We start from the raw sequence: 14,618 nt of genomic DNA, 5'->3' as shown, positions 1-14,618 counted from the left end.
GGAGGCCCAAATGAGAAAGTGTCCTGCCTGCCTGCCTTCCTCCCCCTCAGTTTACATTCTGACCTCATGGACCACAGGGAGTGGGAAGGAGCACAAAGGGATTTCCCTGCGTGAGGGTCATGTGGCCTTGGAGCTGGGCTCCTCTCTGGTGCAGGAGGTTGGCCAATCAGCCAGGCCACCATGATGTCATCCGGGCACTGCCCTCCAACTGCGGTCTATTTTCTTGGGCTGAGTCCCCACGCCCACGGCTGCTGCCTGGTGAGCTCATGCCCGGCAGGGAAGACATAAGTTTCTCCAAGAGTTTGGCCATATCCAGATCAGAAGACTTGTCCTTCAGCCAGGGCTGGTTCTGACTTGTCCAGGGCACCTCTGCCTGACCCCTAAAATGGCCCACCTCAGCTCCTGACCCATGGAGCTACTTCCTGTATGCCCATCTGCCCCTAAGACACTGCAGCTCAACCCACCCCCAAGCCTCACAGATCACCTTCACCTCCAGAGCCTCTAACCTCTCAGTGAGATCTCAGTGGTTGGATCAAGAATTATGAGCCTCCTCTCTAGAGATTCTGGGGGTCAGGAAAGCCAGCCACCCCCCTTCTCTGTGCCTCCACAAGCCTCTGCCCAGGCCAGGGCTGTGGAGGAACTGTGACTGAGATGCTGTGGGGTCCTGGCCTAACCACCTGCTGACTAGGTGACCTCAGGCAATAGTGAAGGGGCCACACCTTGCCCAAGGAGGCATGGGGAGGCATAGGCAGACCCCCCTGGAAATGGGAAGGCAGGGTCTGGGGAGGCCCCAGGATTCTGGTTTGGGGTAGGCACAGGATGGAATGGGGTGGGGTACAGGCCAAGGGGCCAGGGTTCAGATGCCTTTGGGCTCTTGTGGGACTAGAAGTCAGTGATGACGGTAACAGCGGGGACCCAGACAGGCGTCGGCACCCCATCCTCACACCCCCTTTGTGGAGTCTGGGAAGCTAGCAGGAGGCAGGACTGGCTCCCCAGCGATGGAGGGGTCCTGCGCACTGCCCTTCTGCCTCCAGCAGGTGTTCAGGACACAGACCATCCCCAGACATCCCCTGACCACTTAGTTGGTGCCCCAACTGGGCACATGGAGGACCAAGCACGCCTAGTCCATCCCTTGGGGGACCCATGCAGTAGGGCGATGTGACTGGTCGTTACCCACTGCAGATTTCTGATCCCAGGGACGGTGGCTCTAGGGGAAAAGCACAGGGGCTCTGAAAGTGTCCAATGGGGACCCGCTTGAGCCCCAGGTCCAGGAGAAGGGCCTTCCTGAATGAGAAGCAGAGGTGGGCAGGGTGGGGGAGCATTCTGACAAAGGGGGCGGTGGTCCCACTGAGAAACGCGATGGCCCACGCTCAGTGGCACCAACTGCAGGTCTCGTGGGCATGCATCCTCGGACAGAGGACTGACCTGGCCTGTGCCTGACCGTCTGCCCTTCTCTGGCCCAGGTTCTCCTGCTAGAAGCAGCGGAGCAGCCCTCAGGCCCCGACAACGATCTGCCAGTCCCTCAGAGCACCCCGCCGACTTGGAACGAGGACTTCCTCCCTGATGCCATCCCCCTTGCCCACCCAGGGCCTCGGAGGAGAAGACCCACGGGCCCCGTGGGTGAGTGGGGCCTTCAAAGAGGGTTCAGGCATGGCCGGCCGGGGCTTCCACGAGTCGCCACACATTAGCTTCTGGTTTAAATGCATCCCTGTGACATTTAGAAAAATTGAGCTACCACTTTAACACGGGGATTTCACATAAAAATCAGAATTGCTAGCTTCTAGAAAAATGGAAGATCTGGCCATTGGGACTGATGACCTCATGGAAACAACGGGCTGCAGCCAAGTCACAGCTGTCCCTCAGATTCTACCTAAACGCTGCAGTTTGCCGCAGTCCTCACCATCCCTCATTGTCTTACAGTCCAGTTACCATCCTCATTGCTTGCTGTGCCATCCCTCAGCATCTGCACTTAGACGCCCAGCCCCATTCTTGTTGGAGTGAGTTTCACAGCAGCCCTGCCTACATACCCCCAGGGACCGGGCACTTTCTGCCTGCCACCACCTGCTGGGGGTTCTCGCTCTCTCACCAGAGCTATAGGACATTCAGCACCTTGTTTTCTTTCCTCCCATCACATTTTAAAGTGAGGGCTGAACACTTTCTCTCCATGGGTCTGGGGTCTGCTCTTTGGGACCACAAGGTAATAATAAAAATGTAGGTTCCGGGCCTCCCCGGTGGCGCAGTGGTTGAGCGCTGGGTTGCGAGGCTCCCTGCGGCCTCTGTGGTGCCGGTTCAATCCCCGGCTGCTTCCCGGCCACCGGAGGAGGGTCCCACATGGCGCGCAGACCTCTCCTGCCGCCCGCTGCTCCCCTCAGCAGTGTACTTCGGTCCTTCTGCCTGTTCTGCTCCCCGCTCTGGCTCTGGTGAATTCTCTCACCCTCCCGCGCTTCTGACTGTACCCAGTGCTTGTATAAACAAACAAATAAATAAAATACGTGCCTCTTTAAAAAAAAAAACCAAAAAAAAACCTTTAAAATAAATAAATAAATAAATAAAAATGTAGGTTCCCCTTCCCCTCCCATCCCTGGCCAGCTGGTGCCAAAAAATTCCGTGCATGTGTATAAGGCATGCTGAGAGTGAGACAGGCCACATTCCCCTGACTTTCACAGCATACTGTCATGATTTTTCTATTTTCTGGGTTATTGCTCATCTCTTACTGCGCCTAACTTATAAATCAAGCCTTATCATAGGTGTGGAAGTATAGGAACGGCACTCTATAGAGGGTTCCGTGCTATTGTGGTTTCAGGGTGTGGGGGTCTTGAAAGAGAGCCCTGCGGATAAGGGGATAGCTGTGGTTGTAGTAATGGTAGTCAGGATAGCTGGGGGTTCCTCCCTCAGTGACCTCTAGCTGCCACCTGTCAGTGTGGCCCAACTAAGATGTTCAGGCAGTGTTCCTTCTGACGCGGTAGCTGTGCTCTACCAGTTATTAAATATTTGTGTATCACTCTAGGCTGTTTGGATATGATTTCTAATCATCCCAGTAAGCTTATAAAGCTTGGAGGAGGAAACTGAGGCCAGAGCTATTGATTTCTGGGGTTACCCAGTGATTTGGCTGCATTTTATTTCTGTGACTCTCAGCCCCGCTGGAGTCCTTTGGAGGTGATGCCCTGTCTCTGTCTCTCTCTTTTCTCCTCCAGCTTCTCCGCCCAGACAGCTCTGGGCACTTGCCTCTGTCCCCTCCCCTCTGCTCTGTCCTCCCTGAGTTGGGAGGGGGAGCCCAGAGGCAGAAGGAGAGCTGGCTTCCCGGCCTGGAGCCCTGCACTCTTCTGAGGGAGAGGAGGGATGAGCTCAGGTCTGCTATTGGGGGGCGGAGTGGTATCCTCATTATGGGTCCCTAGCTTCCCATGCCCTGGAAGACCCCAGTCACAGCCTCCCTGGGCATCCAGGGTTGGGGGTGGTGGGAGAGGAAGCTCAGAGGCGTTCTGGCTCTCCTGGGCCCCTGACGGTCTCCTTACCAGGGAGAGTGCAGTTCTAAGAAATGGCCACCAGGTGGAGCACAACTCCTACAAATGGCAACACCTGGCGAGCGCTGGGAACTCCCGAAGCAGGAGGGCACCTGGGGAAACCAGCAGCCTTGGCAAGCCCTCCCTCTGGGTCACAGTCACCAGCAGTGGGAGCAAGGGCCTGAGAAACCAGAGCAGGTCCTCCCCTCCATCAGTGCAGTGGGTGTCTCCAGGCATTCCAGAAGGTTCTGCCCCCAGGCCGCACAATGGACCTGTTGCCTGCGTCTACTTCTGTCCTCCTGTGGGGCCTAGAGGCTCGAGCTGGGCAAGGGTGGCCTTCGGGCCTTCACAGAGTCTCTTTGCCCTGAGCCCACTTCCCAACCCTGAGCAGGGCGACAGTCGGACGTGGGAAGAGGAGCCTGACTTGCCTATGTCTTGAGACCTTGAACACGGGACTGCACCTCTCTGAGCCTCAGTTTTCCCACCTGAACAAAAGTGGCTATGGCGAGCACAGACGTTAGAAAGTACAGCACCGGTTTATAAACTGATAAAAGACATGCACGCCGACTGTGGTGCCTGTGCTCTTTGGGGGAGCCCCGGGAGGGCTGGTACTTCTGGGGGCAGGTCTGCCAGAAACTCCGGTGGTCAGATCTGGGGTCTCTGGTGGCAGCTCACCCCATAGTGTTCTCAGGCTTGGTCTCGTTCTCTCCCCAGGGCCCCCAGGACAGACAGGACCTCCAGGGCCTGCAGGCCCCCCAGGCTCCAAAGGTGACAGGGGCCAAGCAGGGGAGAAGGGCCCAGCAGGGCCTCCTGGTAAGGACGTTCTCTACTTCACTGTGTCCACTGGGGGAAGGAGGGCTTGTCTCCCCAATCTGAGCAGACGAGGAACCCCCATGCACCCCCAATTTGCTGCCTCTAATGACTGCCAGCTTGGGGGCTGTAGGTCCACTTCCTCCCTCCAGCACCCCCATTGCTGACCCCCATCCTGGGCTGCAGGGGGAGAAGGCTCCAGGAGCAGTGAGCAGGTGTGGGCTGAGGGTGTTCTCAGGCATTCTCTGAGTGTCCCCTGTTCCTTCGGGGTCCTTCGAGGGAGTGACTCCCTGGTCAGGGCGGGCACAGTTCAGCCCAGGCTGGCTACCACCATTTGTCCCCCCTTCCCAGAACTGAGGCCTCTGGATGGCACAGAGGACACCTGGACAGAGCCATCACTGCCCCCTCACGCCCTACCCTCAGGGTCCTGGGCTCCCCCTGCATTGGGCTGGGAAGGGAAGCCATTTTATTCACGTCCCAGGAAGCCCTCCAGAGAGAGCGTGGGTCTAGGGGCCACCACTTATCGTCCCCCTCTCCCCACCCCCATTTCCTCTCGGTAATGTCAGCAGCCAAACTGGGCCCTCACATGCCTCCTCTTCTCCCCATTGCAGGCCTCTTGGGGCCACCAGGGCCCCGCGGGCTTCCTGGAGAGACAGGGCGCCCTGGCCCCCCTGGTCCCCCCGGCCCAGCAGGCAGCCCGGGCCTCCCTCCGAACATCCCCCAAGGCGTCCTGTACTCCCTGCAGCCACCTACGGACAAGGACAGTGAGTGCCGAGCCTGGGGGGTTGGGGGGCAGGCCTGAGCCTCGCTGTCTTCTGGGGAGTCAGTCCTCCCCAAAGGATTCCATGAAGTAGACCCCATCAGTGAGTGAAGCACTGGCTTGGGATTGAGGGTCTGTTGGGTGTGAGGGTGGTCCCTGGGGGCTGATGATGGTCCCCAGCCCTCTTTGGTCCCTGCATGGCCTATCCCTACCTCTGTGCTCAACTCTTGCCCCTGGGACCCTGAACCCCCAACGGTCACTCTACTCACTGGCCTGGCCTCAGTTTCCCACCTGGTGACAGCGGCTCTGTCAAGGTCACTGTTACCACCTCTCCTCACAACACCCTCACTGCAGGTCATTCATGAGGGCCTTATTGAGCACCTACTATGTGTTGGGCACATGGGTCTTCACTGGGGGTACAGCAGTGAGCAAAGCAGACACCTGCCTCGGGGAACAGGCTGGTACATGGAGTACCTGGCTATGAAGACCTCTGCTGGCACAGGGGAGATGCTGCCAGGAGCCCTGAGGCTCAAGGGGCAGGGCACTGGGTCTGAGCAGCTGTGAGGCAGCGGCCCCAGAGGTTGCCCTGGGAAACCAGGGAAAGATGGGGGACCTCGGGGGAGCCATGGGAGATAGGAACCTCCATCTGCCATCAGAGAAACCAAGCCTCCCTCCAGCTGGTGCTTCTGTTCCCCAGACAGCAAAGGCTGAACTGAGATTTAAGACCTGAACCTGAACCACACTGTGTCTCTGTGAGCCTCAGTTTCCCCATCTGTAATGTGAGGTGGTAGGTCCCCCTGATGGAGACGCCCTGGGAGATGCCCTGAAAAATGCAGTCCTGGTCAGTGCCTGCAGCAGCGGGTGGAACTCATTCCCGGGCAGACTGGGATCTTGGGCTGCCCTTGGTGGGGATGGGGGCTGGGCCAGGCAGGGGCAGGCCTAGAGAGGGGCCCCCGATCTCAGGCCTTCCGGAGCAAGTATTAACTCACCCAACTCCGCCCCCTTGCCCTGAGGTGGGCCCTGTGTGCCTCCTGGGCAGGGAGAGGGTGGATAACACTGGTGAAGTACCTTGGGGGGTCTCAGAGCTCAGCAGCTGACCCCTCCCCCCACACCACGAGGAACCTCCAGGGGCTCTAGCCGCCTCTGCCTGGATATGGTGCTTCCAGCACTGCCCACTTCTCACCTCAAGGCTCAGAGCCCTGCTGACAGGGCCCTCCTTCCCTTCCTGGGGGGCTGGGGCGTGAGTGTTGGGAAGAGAGAGGTGCTCCGTCCAGGATGAGCAGGAGGCTCACCTGCCACGAGGCCTGCGGACAGATGGTCAGGTGTCCGTGTGTGGAGGGAGGTGGCCATCCCCACCCCAGGCATTTCCTGGGTGGTGCTGCTGTAGGCCTGGCTCTGAGGAGGGGTAGGGCGAGATCACTTGGGACTCACCTTTGAGGGGCTCAGGCCACGGAGAAGGGCCTTTTGACCGATCTCACCCATCCAGGGCTCTGATGGCGGCAACAGGGCCCTTCAGCTCAAAGGGGTGGGAAGGAGGGCTTCCTGGAGGAGGACTCACTCTCAGGGTACATTAGGATGGGCACGAGAGGCAGAGCCTGGAGGAAGGTGCCAGACTGGGCATTGAGGAGGTGAGAGGGCGCGGCAGAGCCTGAAGGCCTAGAATGTTCAAGAAGGAGTTTTTGCTTTATGCGAAGCCCACAGCCATTCTGGCCTTTTGACCTGGCCTCTGTGCTCTCTTCTGAGCAGTGGGAGGAGTGGCGTCTGCTCACCGGGCTGCTGTGATGCCCGGGTCAGGGTATCCATTTCTCCTCAGGGGGACCAACCTCCCAGCCCTGCTGGCCTCACTCTGCTGGGTTACAGGCCGCTCTGCTCTCCCCACAGATGGAGACGTGCAGCTGGCTTCTGCTGCTGTGGACACCGTGCTGGCCGGCATCCCGGGGCCCCGCGGCCCCCCTGGCCCTCCAGGTCAGTGCAGAGGGAGCAGCGCAGGCTGCCCTGGATTGAGTGCCTCCACTTGGGCTCGGCCTGGCCAAAGGGCCTCAAGGGGGTGTGATGGGGGCCCATGGCCAAACCCCTGTGTGGCCTGAGGTGGGACCTCTCACTCTGGGTGGCAGTTCCCCTATGGGACTGGACACAGGAACCCCACGTGTTTATGCAAAGTCTGCGTTCTCCTGAAGCAGCTCTGGGCTGCTGCAGGGTACAAGGGGCCAGTCCCCTCGCCTCGCCTAGACTGCCTGCTCAGCTATGTGGATGTCTCAGGGGACACGTTCTACCAGTGAGTGACTCAACAGTGGAGTCATGGGCGCTGCAGGCAGGCATCTCAGGAATAAGCTCCAGGCCCACAAATGTCATTCATTTATGCTCATGCATTCAACAAATATCTGGGTAGGTCAGTGTCCAGTGACCATGGGTGGTGACTGCTTCATGTCAGGGATTTGCCTCCAAGTCAGGTGGGGGTAGGTTGCTGGGAAGGCTTCCTGGAGGAGGTGACGCTCGTTTGAGGCTAGTAGGAAAGAGTTTGCTGAGATGTGGAGAGAACAGAGAGCCTCCAGAGGAGAGAACAGCATCAGCAAGGGCATGGAAGCAAAGGAATTTTGGAGGGATGAGGCTAGGGGGAACTGGGTTGAGAGAGACCTACCAGAAAGATGTCTAAGGGAGGCTCCGTGGAGGTGGATGGTCAGGAAGTGGCTCTAGAAGTCCAGGCAAGAAGGATCAGGTCCCAGGTCCCAAAAAAGGGCAGATGAGAGAGAAGTGCTGAGGACTGGCTGACTGGGGTGGTGTACAGACCCATGTGGGAGCCCCTGGAAGGAAGAGCATGTTGAGGTGTAGGGGGGAGTGGGTGGAGGTGGGCTTTGTATTCTGAGGGGAGCACGAGGAGGTCTGGAGAACACTTACTCTCCCTTCCCCTGACCGTCATTCAACAAACCCAGAGACAATCCCCAGGGCCAGGGCTGGGAGCGGAGGCTGGGAATGTCCTGCTCCCAGCTTCTCTGGCCCTAGATGACCATGTGACTCTGCCAACAGGTCCGCCGGGGCCACATGGTCCCCCGGGGCCCCCAGGTGCACCTGGATCCCAGGTAAGGACTAACCTGTTGTGTCCCTAGTAGGCAGTGGGAGTGGGGTCGTCTGGGCGGCTCCACATGCCACCAGGAGCACTTGGCTCCAGCTGCCCAGCCCTGGGCAACACCGAAGAGCAGGGGTGATGGTGTTCCCAGCTCCTGCCCCAGCTGCCCATGCCAACATTTTTTTATCCCAATAATTTTATCCCCCATCATTTTATCCCAATAGCAATGGAGAAGTGGAGACTCAGAGAGGTCGAGGCTCTTGCTGGAGTCACACAGCAGGGGAGCGGAGTAGGGGTCTAGCCAGGTCCCTGCTATTGCCAAGAGTGTAATTTCGGGTAGCCTCATCCTGCCAGGCATCTATTTTCAGGAGCTTCTGGATCCTTCCAGGCAGAGCTGCTTCTCTTGTCTGTGCAGACCAGGCCCACAGCAGCCTTTTGGGGAACCGGTCCTACATGATTCCAAAGAGGTTCAGGGGGGACTGAGTCAGAACCGCCTGTCCAGTCCCCCAGAGAGGGTGTGGCTGGGCATCAGCATGGGGTACCTGGAGCTCCAACTGCTGGCATTGTGACTCCGTCCCCTCATGTTGTGCCCTTCCTTCAGGGCGAGGCCTAACCTGCTTTGATTTCCCACAGGGCCTGGCTGGAGAGCGGGGCACAGCGGGGCCATCTGTAAGTGTGGGGCTGTGTGGATGGGCCGGGCAGTGGGCTCTGGGGCCAGTAGTGGGTCTTGCTTGAGCTCAGTCCCATGGCCTTGTCCCCCAGCCAGGACAGGGCTGAGGGTGAGAAAGTGCAGTCCACGCTACTTACTTTGAGAAGGGGTGACCAAAGTGGGGTGGGGGAGCCGCCTCACTGGGTGTGTGAGAGCAAAGACCCCTGTTCCAGAGGTTTGGAGCAGCAGCCCTGGGGAAGTTGGATGGGAGCCCCAAGGTCACTTCTAGGGTGCCCAGGCCACTGAGCTAGTGTGCTGTGTGATATGGGGTCCCTTTTCTTCTCAGAACCTCCCAGAAGTAAGAGGCTTAGACAGCTGACCTCTGTTTCCCTTCTTGGAAACAAGAAATTATCAGTCTCAACTCCTGCCCCCAGAGGTGATATGAGCACCTCCCTGGAGTCCAGGCCTTATGTGGGGGGCATGGGGCCAGGGAGAAGGGGTGGATCTTTGCCAAGCCCCTGCTCTGGGGCACGCGACGGCCTTCACAGCCACCCAGTGAGCCTGCGCTTTACTGCTCCTATTGGCTGGCTCTGGCAGCTAAGGCTTAGAGAGGTTAAGTAACTTGCCCAAGATCACACAGCGAGACGCAGCAGAGCCAAGGTTAAGGCCCAGCGTGCGTGGAGCCCCTAGAGCCACGCCTCTTTTTGGAACTTCTGTCAAGTAACAAACAGCCACCAGATGGACGCTTTCATGGCACTTGGAGGCACCAGGCTCCAGTATGGGCTCGTTGTCAGCGTCGATTCCCTGACTCCTGTAGCTCTATGAGGTAGACACTATTATTGCCCCCAATTTAGAGACATCAGAAGCAAGGCACAGAGAGGTACAGTAACTTGTTCCAGGTCACACAGGAGAAGTGGCCACATGCGTGTTCCTGCAAGGCTGAGATTACCCATTTTAGAGACCGGGAAGCAGAGAAGCAGGGACTTGGTCCTGGAAGGGCGGAATTAAACCTGCCCCCACAGCAGAATTAAACCCCTGTAGCCAGTTTCAGACCCCTCCCCTGGCAGGCCTGGGCCTTCCCTGCTCTGCTCATCCGGGGCAGGGGTTTCCACGCCTGGGGCCCCAGTACCAGTGCCCAGGCCCCACCTGTGGGATTCTGAAGTGAAGCCCCCACCGTGGCCCTGGCTGCCGACGGCACTCCTCTCTCCGCAGGGCGAGCCTGGCGGGAAGGGGGAAGAAGAGGAGAAGGCCACCGCTGAGGTAACTGCCTCTGGGCTCTTGCTTCCCTCCTGCCCCTTGCTGTGTCTGGGGACAGCAGCTCTCCTCCAGGTCCGCACTGACCCCCATCAGCCCTGGGCCGGGTGCTGGCTACGCCGGGCTGGTGGGAGACAGATGAGTGAAGTCATGATTGTGTGAGGTCGGCTTCAGTGGGGGCGCCCCAGAAGGGGGTGACTGGCCCAGGTGGGGGCAAGCCCTAGCTGGAGAGGGCAGGAGGAGCCATGGACATAAAGAAAAGACCTTTCCTCTAAGGGGCGTCCGGCTGGAGGTCCTCTCCATGCCTGGTGCCTGGCGTGCAGATGCGCCTACAGGTCACGTGCTGACAGACTGCGCATTAGGGGCGGGGCAGAGGCTGGTGAAGGAGTTGGGTTGGGGGGGGTTGGAGCCCACAGGGGTTAGGGCAAAACAGGTGGGAGGGAGCATGGCAGGGGGGAGGGTTGAGCATAAGGGTGTGGCCGTGAGGACCTGCTGCCTTCTGGGGGGACGCGGGGCTGCTGCTGAAGGATAAAAGAGGTGACGGCAGTGGGGCCTGTAGGAGAGACTTTGCAAGCTGAGAGTAAGAGTCCGCGGTGTGTCAGCTCGGAGAGGCCGCAGCACAGTGGACTCACGATGTCCCCTGAGCTTGGGGCGGTTCTAAGCAGGGGGGTCAGTGGGAAGGTGACTTTGGAGGCAGGATGGGCAGGACAGGAGAGGCTGAGACCAGGCGACTTCAGTAGGTCCGCGCAGGACTGGAGACAGGGAGGGTGGGGAAAGGCTGTCCCCAGAGCAGCACGGTGGGTGCGGGAGCAGGGGGTGGGGGTGTGGATGCGCAGTCCACACCGGGCACTTGCCGTGGGAGAGCGGGGTGCCCGTGGCTTCCTCTCTTCGTTTCCTCAGAGAAGAGCCTGTGTGTGGCCCAGGGAATGGGGTTCAGCTGGGTCCCTGACGGAGCGAGCCTGGACCCCTGCCCCATGCCGGGAATACCCCTTCGCACACTCTGCCCACAGCCGCAGCACGGCTCCTGGTGGCCGCTGCTCCGTGGGGGGAGGGCCTTTCTCTGCAACCCAGCAGGGTGATTTTCAGTTGCCTTTTGTTTCGAGCTGGATTAATCCAAATGTCATAACAGCTGCCGCGTTACACCAGTGAAAGGCGATGGTTTGCTGCTGACTCCTGGGGCCGGCTTGTGCCTGCACCGTCGCGTCTCTTTTCAAAGTGGCCTTGACGCTGACTTCTCAACACTGCAGCTCATTCGCATGTCTCGGCCACAGGGTCCTTTGCTGGGTGCCAGACACACAGCCTTGCCATCTCGGCCCCCACTCCGGCTCTCCCTTCTCCAGGGGGGCATAGCTGGACAGCTCTTGGGGGTGGGGTGCAGGGTAGTGCCAGGAAGGAAGCCAACAGAGCGCCCCACCCAACCCATTGGGTCATGCGAGGTGCTCTACCGGTGGCAGGATATTTTCTGGAAGGAAGCTGTGCAGGGGAAGCAGCCAGGTGGCTGTGGGAGCAGGGCAAGCCTGGCTGGTCACGCTCGCAGAGCTCAGAGCCCTGCTTGTGAACAAGAAGTCAGCCCCAGCCCTGGTGCGCGGTGGACGGCCGCACTCTGGTGGCCGCTGTGTTGGCGGTGGCGACAGGAGGGAGACAGGAGCAGGGAGGGCTGTGGGGACCTGTGCCCTGAAGCAGGATGGCCCTGACCCTGCTGCTTCCTCCCCACCAGGGAGAGGGGGTGCAGCAGCTGCGGGAGGCCCTGAAGATCCTGGCAGAGAGGGTCCTCATCCTGGAACACATGATTGGAATCCACGGTGAGCCCCAGGCTTGGGAATGCTCAGGCGCCACTGGCCACCGACGCGGGAGCCTCCCTCACACACCTCCCTGCTCCTCGCTGCCCTCACGGCAGCTGCCGCTGTTCTTGGGGTCCCTGTTTCAATGACCCTGCCATTTGGATGCTGGATGGTCTCCCCCAAACCGCACTGTCCTGCCCCTGCACAAGGACCCTCCATGGCTCCCTGCTGACCAAGACAACCTCCTCCCCCACATCACCCGGTGCCCAGTGACACGGAGCCGCCATCACCCCAGGCTCCCTCCCACCCCCTGGCCTATGCTAAAGCCTGTGCCTCTTCTGTGGTTACTGACTCTCGCCTCAGGGCCTGCTCAAAACTCTCGTCCCCTGGGGAGCCACCCTCCTCTCAGTCCCAGGTGTTCTGCAAGCCTTCTGTGCGCTCTGTCTCTCCCTGGCACAGTGTGAGGCCCTGCGGTGGGTGGTGACTGACTTCAGGGCCTGGCCCCAGCCCTGGCTGGGGTTTGTTAAAAAATGGATGGATGGATGAGTGGATGAAGGGATGGGGGCGTGGATGAAGGGTTGGGGGAATGGGTGAAGGAATGGGTGGGTGGGTGGAGGGATGGGTGGGTGGGTGGAGGGATGGGGGTAGGGGAAGGGATGGGTGGTTGGGTGGGTGGAAGGATGGGTGAATAAGGAAGCTTGAGGAGTAGAACGCACCCTACTCTTTTGCCTTTGTCCTCACCGGGCACAGCTCTCCCCTTACAAGGGACCAGAGCGAAGGTGCGGTTCTGTGTCGATCTACCCCCTGCTCTTCTTCCAGATCCTCTGGCCTCCCCAGAGGGGGGCTCCGGCCAGGACGCGGCCTTGAGAGCCAACCTCAAGATGAAGCGGGGTCCCCCTCCTGATGCTTCCCTTGCTGCCCTGCTTGACCCTGACCCCGGGAGGAAGAGCACCGGTCGGGCCGGTGCCGGGAAGTAAGAAGCAGCCTGCGGAACAAGCCGGGTCCCCTCCCGGGGCCCAGACGGAGGCCTGTGCCACTCCGGCGCCTGCAGGTCCCATGGGGCTGGGCTCCAGGCACCAACCATGGCGAGGGATACTGGCTTCCGGGCTTGGGGACCTGGGGAACAAGGACAGGGGCAGAGGGCCAAGGACCTGGTGGAGCCCTGCCTTGTTCTTACCCTCCCTTGCCCCACTCCCTGCTGGGACAGGGCCTGATGGGCTGGGGGGGGGGCGGAGAATAATCCAGTACTCCTCATTTACCAAGTCCCTGCCATGCTGGGCCATCCAAGGGGCTTTCCCTACATTGTTTCACTTCCCCCCACCCCCCCAGATGGCCTTGTCATCCCCCCTGACGGGGCTGAGGGAGGGGCCGAAGCTTGGAGAGGATCAGTAACCTACCAAGCCCCGGGGCCATGGGGGCTTGGGCAGGATTTGGCCTCTTAGTAGCCAAACTCCTCGCTGCCAGCTTTCCCTCTTCACACTCAGACCGGGCAGGCGCAGGGCCAGGCGGCTCCTGGGTGGGCAGAGCTGTGGGGAGACAGGACTGACTAGCTGGACGAGAGGGGGGGTCCTGGCCTTCCCTTTCTCAGATCCCCTCCCTGGCTTGGGTCTGCCCTGTGGGCCGGGGGGGGGGGGGGGACACCTTGCCTATAGCTTCTCTCAGAGGCCAGGGAACCCCTGAACATGCCCATGGGAGTCAGTGGACATTGAGACTGTGAGAAGAGGATCGAGACACAGGGGCCCTCAAATCAAATTAGCAGTGCCCATTGCTGCCTCCCAATCTCCCTGAACCCTCCCAACCTACCCAGGCCCTCTGCCTCCTGAGCTGCGAACAGGGAGTGTAAGCCCCCCCCCCCCCCCGAAGGGGCCATCCTTGCAGCCCTGCCCTCTCCAGGGATCTCCACGAATCTGTAGGACCATCTCTGTGTTCATTCAAGTCCAGCGTCCCCCTGACAGCCAGAGAAAGGAGAACTGCCACGTCCCGGGCCCTGCTGGGATAGATGCTCCCCATTCAGGGCCACAGCTCCAGACAAGCCCCAGAACAGAAGCCCGGCTCCCCGTTCCCTAGAGCTACTACCACAGCCCTCAAGACCACTCAGGTCAAGGGTCCCCTGTCACCTGAACTGACCCTGGTGCTCCTTCCTCAGTGGGTCAGAACCCAGGACCTAGGACTCAGCAAACTCAGATTTATAGGTGCTGGCACCACCCTGGGGCGCATCTCCCAGAGCCCAGCCCCAGCCCTCGGTGCTCCTGGGAGGCTGTGGCCTGGTCCCCAGGCCCTAGTAACCTCTCCTTGCCCCAGGCTCTGATGGTCCCTGGTAAGCAGGGCTGGCGGGGGTCAGGGTATAGTGCTCTGTCCTCATGGGCGGGCAGAGGCAGGCAGAAGTCTGGAACGCCCTGACAATAAATGTGCTCTCCCCACTGTGGCTCTGGTGTTGGTTGCTGGCAGCGGTGGGGGACAGGGGGCTGGGACATGCATGCCCAGTCAGCTTCAGCCAGGCCCGGTCCCAGGAGGTGTCTTCTGGGGCCCCAAGGCCAAGGCGACCACAGGCCTCTGAAAGCCCAGCTGGCCCAGCTCTGTAAGGAAAGTGAAGTGGGGAGGCCTCAGGTCTGCCCCCACATTCCTGCCCCAGACCTAGGTTCCTCAACACTAGTCTAATGTGGATCTTGGTGGCTGGTCCTTTCCCTGAGCCCTCAGCTGAGACGGGCACTATGCCACCTGGGGATCCCTGCCAAGCCATCTCCAGCCAGGACTCTGGGCCTTGCTGAGGCTCCCCCACCCCGCAGGTGGGGACCCAAGG

General features: G+C 60.2%; 1 protein-coding gene across 2 annotated transcripts in view; it reads left to right on the top strand.

Moving 5' to 3' along the window:
* The window catches only part of COL26A1 (collagen type XXVI alpha 1 chain), a gene marked incomplete at both ends in the record, with an annotated part of 124,820 nt that extends 112,025 nt beyond the window's left edge, over positions 1-12,795 (top strand). For both annotated transcript variants that reach the window (XM_084251648.1, XM_084251647.1), the window contains 9 exons: positions 1,464-1,620; positions 4,215-4,313; positions 4,922-5,074; positions 6,952-7,035; positions 8,095-8,147; positions 8,768-8,803; positions 9,996-10,043; positions 11,755-11,839; positions 12,638-12,795. In XM_084251648.1, the coding sequence (XP_084107774.1) occupies positions 1,464-1,620; positions 4,215-4,313; positions 4,922-5,074; positions 6,952-7,035; positions 8,095-8,147; positions 8,768-8,803; positions 9,996-10,043; positions 11,755-11,839; positions 12,638-12,795 (873 nt within the window). The remainder of the gene's footprint in view (positions 1-1,463; positions 1,621-4,214; positions 4,314-4,921; positions 5,075-6,951; positions 7,036-8,094; positions 8,148-8,767; positions 8,804-9,995; positions 10,044-11,754; positions 11,840-12,637) is intronic.
* Between the last annotated feature and the right edge of the window lie 1,823 nt (positions 12,796-14,618).

Source organism: Talpa europaea, assembly GCF_964194135.1.
Source record: "Talpa europaea genome assembly, chromosome: 12".
Taxonomy (NCBI): domain Eukaryota; kingdom Metazoa; phylum Chordata; class Mammalia; order Eulipotyphla; family Talpidae; genus Talpa; species Talpa europaea.
Note: the sequence above shows the minus strand (reverse complement) of the source record. Positions and strands in the feature narration are given on the sequence as shown.